Source organism: Seriola lalandi, unplaced genomic scaffold (genome assembly GCF_002814215.2).
Source record: "Seriola lalandi dorsalis isolate HSWRI2012SDOR001 ecotype SW California unplaced genomic scaffold, Sedor1 jcf7180002054576, whole genome shotgun sequence".
NCBI classification, from domain to species: Eukaryota; Metazoa; Chordata; class Actinopteri; order Carangiformes; family Carangidae; genus Seriola; species Seriola lalandi.
Window position 1 is genome coordinate 193059 of NW_019525129.1, and position 6966 is coordinate 200024.

Sequence of the window (6966 nt, forward strand, 5' to 3'; positions counted from 1 at the left end):
AGGGTGTAGTCTCTTCTATTGCAGTTACATGATGTTTCAGTTTTTGGTGACCTGATTTTTATTTTTTTTATTTTTTTTTATTTTTTTTAAAACCACTGACCTTTGTACCATTAAAGGCTTTTCACTAAACTTGACTTGAGATTTCAATAAAAAAAACTGTTCTAAAATGTTTGACCTGTACGTTTTGGACCAGGGGTCTCCATCGTGAGCCTCGTGAGCCCCCCCACCGGTTTCAGAGTAGCTCCCTCAAAGGTTCAGAGAGCATTCTGAACAAACCACAGATGTGTAGTGCAAACTTTAAGCAACACAACTTGTCAGTTGCCAGCCAAATTAGTTTAGTCTGATGTGAGTTTCACATGTTTTTGGATGTTGATATTTTACGACTTGTTAACACTGGCGGCTCCTCTGCTCCGGCCCTGGATCCGCTGGATCCGCTGGATCCCCGGCTGCCGCTGACGCTTTACTTATCGTATAGTGGGCGATGAACCACGTCTTTTCACTTCGGTCTGGCTCGGCCCGCAGAGGTTCGTCTGGTTCCTCGTCCTGGCCGAACCTTCGCTCTGTCGGCCCGTTTTCCTGCAGCAGAACGTACCGATCGAGCAGGCTCCGTCCTACACTCCAAACTTGACTCTAGCTCCGCGTCTTCTTTCCCCTATTGTCTTCCTTCACCGCATGTGCGTGTGCACCTGTCCATAATCAACTTAAAAGCACAGCGTCTGTCTGCCAATCCAGAGCTGTCAGGGTGTGTGAGGCAGTTCATCACAGCTGTTTGTCATCAGTTCATCAACTTGATCCATAGTCAAATTACACACAACTCAGAAAAACCAAATATGAAATATAAAACGCTCTACAACATGCAACACCACAAATTCAATAAAACCAATATAGAAAATATATGTACACACGATAAAACCCACACTAATAAATAAACGTGCAATACTGAATAGAAGGATTAAAACAAGTAATACTGGATCAAGTGATTAAAACAGTCTCACTGTGACACAAATACAATATACAACTGAAATAACCCGTCATTTCTCCTGTCTGCCTACAAAACAACTTTTTTTTACAGAAAGGCTCTGGTGTACCATGAGGTGGGAATCACTCTTCTCCAATATACTCTCAATAGGATGAACAGGAAGAATGATTACAACCACCAATAACCAAATATGGCTTATGAGCATTGTACTTTACACACACACACACACACACACACACACACACACACACACACACACACACACACACACCGAGAAAAAATTAATATGCATTGTTCAATTTCAAAAAATCAACCTGAGAATGAATCTTTTATTTTTATTTCAACTTTTCTCTCAGATCCACATGGAGGCTAATCACCAACAGAGTGATTTCATTTGTGCTCATCAGGGAGTGTGTGACACTGTGGGGGCTCTATGGCTTCCTGTGTGTGTGTGTGTCAGTGTCTTCATAGATTCTGTTCATGGATCTGCTTGTGTTATGTAGCAGCACTTGGGTCTGTGCTTTTGTAATCTATATGTGTGTGTGTGTGTGTGTGTGTGTGTGTGCGCGTGTGTGTGTGTCTGGCAGTCATCAGCAGGGAGGGGCAGCTTCAGGGAATTGACATGGGCGCTTTGTTAACTGCTAGCTTACAGCCTGCTGAGACAAGGGGATATGAGAAGTTAAATCCCGGATCTGTAGAGATAAGGATTAGCTGCTCCTGACAACAGAAGGCAAGTCGTGCCTTTGTAACAGATTAGACTAACAGAAAATTGACACCAGCCAACTTTTAGATGGCTCCCACTGTAGAGGCTCCTTCTCCCCCAGAAGCTAAAGGTGGCTGTGTGGGGCAGGGAGGGGTTTCTGAGGGACCCCTGAGCCTGAATTAATTTGAAATCAGAGGCCAGATGATGTAAGATCTGTCAGGAGCCAAGTCAACGCACGGCAAACACACAAAGAGATGTCCTCGCTGTGTGAGCATGGATTTGGCTACTGATGAAATGCAAGAGCTGCAGCCTCCCTGTCAGACTAAATACGAGCAAACTATTCAGCAGCTGGTGTTGAGGTGAGACTGCTCACCTTGTTAGAGTCAGAACTGATGTTACAGTTGAGGGGGCAGGTGTTTTACACCTGGACATATAACCTGGACACAGCAGCAGGTGTGTCCTGTGACCTGGTCTCCTGTCTCACCTCATGAGGACAGGGTTGAACCATAAGGGAAGGACTGTATGTGTCAAAATATGTCAGTTATATTAATGAAGTCCTTTAGTATTAAATAATTCAACAAAAGATCAAAGGTAAATTATAAGAATCCCACAATGCAAACTAATAGGTCATGTTCAGTTGAAATGTTGCACAGATCAAGCTTTTCTAGTGTAGTAACTTTAACTTACAATAACTGACATAAAATAAGTTTGAGCTTTAACTAAAGTCGATAGTAATGTTAAAATAGGCTGTAGATGGTTTCAGAAGAATGAACATTGCAGTAGTTTCACTTGAAGGCACCTTATCATACAAGTTGTAGCTACATGTGATCATCTGAATTAATTTATTCAGCCTCCTGTGCGCTCAGATGATTTGTCTATAAATGAGGGAGATAAAAGAGGAAACGTCTCACAGCTAGAAATTCAAGTGTCGCTAATGCGTCCTGATCCCTTCCCCTGAAGCTCTGAGAGGGATTTATGATTCATACATAAAGATGACATGATTATTGTTGCAGTTTTTTAATCCAAATTGCAACGGGCTTTGCCCCTACACTTTTTACGTCACGGCTCTCTGCTCCATTCTCTCTTGTTGAAGATGAACAAAACCGCTGGAAGCCCCTCTCTGCTCGGAGAGCCTTCGCGTCCAGCCATGCCAAAACTAATATTTCCCCTGTCAGCTGTGTGAAGCCGAGTGACAGTGGCACCGCGTTAAACGCTGCGGGCTGCACCGGGCTGTAGGGTTATAACGCGCCTCTCTCTCTCCTCTGCCTCTACTCTTCATCTTGGGCCTGAGTGACTCCGTGTTGGTCCACTCTCTTTCTGTCGTGGCTTTTGGCGCTCTCACCACCTTCCACCATTACGTCCCAAAGCAAAACGGACTTTTTAGCGCTTGCTTCTCGGACTCTCCAGAGGAAGAGAGTCGTCGCCGCGGTGGTCGGCATCGTCATGGTTTTGGCTCTCATCATCGCGATTCCACTGCTGGTCCAGACTTCCAAGACCGATGCGCACTATGAAATGATGGGGACTTGTCGGATGATCTGTGACCCCTACAACCCCAAACCGAGCGCCACGGCTCTTGAGGTCATGCAGGACCTGAGCGCCATCCCTTCTCCAACCTTTGTTCAAGGGACTAAGGGCGATCCGGGTCGGCCGGGGAAACCCGGGCCAAGGGGGCCGCCGGGCGAACCGGGGCCACCCGGTCCGAGAGGACCACCGGGTGATAGAGGTGATTCTGGAAAGATGGGTTATTCCGGCGTAGTGGGCACTGCGCGGACCGAGACCGGTGGAGAGCCGGGCTCCGCCATCGGCGGGGCAAAGATAGCGTTTTATGTGGGTCTGAAAAACCCCCACGAGGGATACGAAGTGTTGAGGTTCGACGACGTTGTCACGAACCTCGGGAACCACTACGACCCAACAACCGGCAAGTTCACTTGCCAAGTGTCCGGGATTTACTACTTCACCTATCATGTGCTGATGCGCGGAGGAGACGGAACCAGCATGTGGGCAGATTTATGCAAAAACGGACAGGTAAATATTCCCTCTGTCTACCTTTAAACCTGGGGCATGATAACCTGTTTATGCAGTAGGCTACATTAATTAAGATTGTTGGCTCGTGTGTCAACCAGCTCGTCACTGGCTACAGAACCAGGAGAACAATCTAAGATCCGTGGTTGTGGTGTGGATGTTGGGTAAAGTCTTTATTTGATCCCGTTTCATCCCAGTAGCCTAGACCACACCGAAACCTCGCGCTTTGAGTCGTGATATCTCTCTGTCTTAATTTGCAGGTACGCGCCAGCGCCATAGCGCAGGACGCAGACCAGAACTACGACTACGCCAGCAACAGCGTCGTCCTGCATCTGGACTCCGGGGACGAGATTTATGTGAAACTGGACGGCGGCAAGGCGCACGGGGGGAACAACAACAAATACAGCACGTTTTCCGGTTTCCTTTTGTATCCGGACTAATGTGGAATAATGGCACCAGTCCATCCCTGAACTGCCACGAGAGAAATTCCACGTTAATTGAATTGGGTTCATCAGACACGCGGAAGCTGCTGCAGTGAAACCATCAGTATCATAATCAGTCTTAACCTAAAACATGTGGATGACTGTTTTCTGTTTTGTCCACAGGGATGACATAATTAGCTTACACTCATTTCTTCCACAGCTTCACCTGCTCCACTGAAAACTGCTGATATCTCTGGTGTGGTGCGTTTACAGACCCTTCTCAAACGGGTTGTTCTGCTTTGGAAATAAGTGAAATTATTATGAGAACAGATTCAGCTCATTATTCAGAACTTTAACAAGCTCAGAGTTGTTTTGGACTCTGTTCCAGATGAACTGAACCTCCACAGGACGGATTCAGTCTGTGTTTGCAGTGCGGATGTTGTTGTCTTAGTGTGTTCTGTGGAGTTGAGGTCATTCACTGTCCTGAACTGAACTGAAAAGGCCTTGATGACCACTCCTGTATAGAGCGGAGGTAGCTGTGTGACATGATGCTGTCTCACAAAGACACAGTAGACACTCCACAGGTCTGAGACTACCTGCACATTCACTACTCTCAGCCTGTTGGACCCCACTGTGTGTGTGTATATGTAGAATTAAGACATATATATGCAGTTGTGTCTATATCTATTTAAAAAGAAATGGAAATCAAACTCTTATACGATGTAGGCTCCAGTTAACTGTTCATCCAGTGTTGCAAACATGTTTCTAAATGTCTTGGTATTCCAGTATAAATGTTGGTCAGTAATTTCAATAAATTATTATGTTTTCTAAGTTGGTGTGGGATTTTATGGCTGTCAGTAAGACCAGATGTTCTGTACAGCTGGATGTATTCTTTAGTTCAGAGACAGAAGCAAAAACCATCGTTCCACAAAGACATAATCTCAGTGATTTCACACCAGACTTCTCTAGTCAGCCGGAATCCACTTTGTGTTTGAACGGCTGACAGAGTGGAAATGTAATGAAGTATTACTTCAGTATTTCAATTGTCATACAGTTTTGGAGTACTTGTACTTCACCTGAGCATTTCCACTTCATGCTACTTTATACTTCTATCAAATTACATTTCACTGGTAAAATATGATTAACATCTAAAACATATAATAATACAGTGACCTTTTGGTGGGACCCCTTTCAGATGGGGACCACTGGAATCAACTGTACCTAAAGAGTTATTTACACATTGATGCATCAGTATTAATTAGATCATACATCAGTCAAAATTTACTACACATCAAATACTTTTACTTTCAATACTTCAAATAGATTTTGCTGATAATACTTATGCACTTTTACTGAAGTAGGAAGTGGGAATTCAGGACTTTAAGTCCATTGTTGTCATGGTAACACTGTTGTATTAGTACTTTAATTTAAGTGAAGTACCTGAGTAATCCTATCACCTCCTGAGACATAAACACTGTGACTACAATGTGTGTGTGTGTGTGTGTGTGTGTGTGTGTGTGTGTGTGTGTGTGATACAGATAGATGGGCTCTGCTGTGGGGGTGCAGCTCTGCATGCATACCTTGTGGTGGCCACCAATCCAGTCCTGCTCTGATAAATGTTGAGACAATGTTTTGTCTCAGCATCTCCTGCTTTATGAATGTCCCATCGATTAAGTCAACAGCTCAGTACACACAGGACCAACGTCCTCATTAAGATGCCTGAATCTGGCGGCGGTGGGACACTGGTTGCATGTTAAGGTCCTTAAAGCATGGAGTGTCACATTCTGCAGGTAGACGTGTGTTATTCATCCAGCCAGCCTGTAGCCTGAGTCTTCATGTTCGTGAAGGCTGACAGGGGTTAATACCATGAAACATGTTAAGATCAGCCTTCTTCTCTCACACTGGGAGTGTCCTGCTGAGAAGCGCTGACAATGAAATTGTCACTCTTACCTGTGATCATGCAGCATTGTCCTAGTGCAGTACTACCCTAAACAAGAGGCTTTGATAGAGTCTGCACTTGTTCAGTTTTTCAGATATTTAATGCAAATGTTTTTTAAATATGCCTTCTCTGACTTTTGTCTTGTTTTAACACATAGTATTGTCCTCATATCCCTGAACAGGGTCTCAGTGTTCTCAGTAGATAATTTGAATCTGAACCATGGGACAAGATGAGCTGAGGTGTGTAATGAATGCTACGGCAGATGGACTGGTTCTGGTCCTCCTTGTTCTTGATGTCCTGCTGTGTGAAGAGTTGAACTGTTTATCTGATTTACCCTGGTTTGTCGTTCCAGCTGTGCCCCTCTGGACCACAGGTCATATGTCTGCTACAGAAATCAACAATGTGGGTCTCACATTTCCATTTAGTCTTTTAGTCCTTGTTTCAGGGCCTCCAGTGATTTCAGCTGAATTGTAGATTTTTTGTATCTATTTCATTTTATATTTTATAATCGGAAGTCTTGTCTCTTGTCTGTGTATTTCTGTTTTATTCATGGGTATTCCTACAAGTACAACTATTAAGGTAAGCAAGTTTACATCTTCTGTGATAGTCTATGATGTGAATGACTGAATCACAGGTATACTATCCTCTTCCCCACCATGTTTGTGACCAGGTGAAGCATCACAGCTAGACTTAATCCTGACTGGTGTCTAAAGAATGACGTTCCTCTGTCCAGTAATTCCAGCCTTTTTCATGGAGAGCCTTGAAACAAGGCAGTACTTTGTTGGTCGATCGCAGCTGTAGGTGGCTCAGGATATTCCTTTGTTGTAAAGCTGTTAACATGGGACCAAAGAAGAATCTGTGCCTGTAACAATGGTTCATGAATTACCTGAACAACAGAGTC

At 44.3% G+C, this 6966-nt stretch overlaps 1 protein-coding gene across 1 annotated transcript; it reads left to right on the plus strand.

Annotated features, from left to right (window-relative positions):
* The first annotated feature begins 3054 nt into the window (after nt 1–3054).
* On the plus strand, nt 3055–4957 carry c1ql2 (complement component 1, q subcomponent-like 2). The gene is made up of 2 exons (XM_023417657.2): nt 3055–3707; nt 3965–4957. The coding sequence occupies exons 1-2, from the start codon at nt 3126–3128 to the stop codon at nt 4142–4144; spliced, it is 762 nt and encodes a 253-aa protein (XP_023273425.1). The 5' UTR covers nt 3055–3125; the 3' UTR covers nt 4145–4957.
* The last annotated feature ends 2009 nt before the right edge of the window (nt 4958–6966 follow it).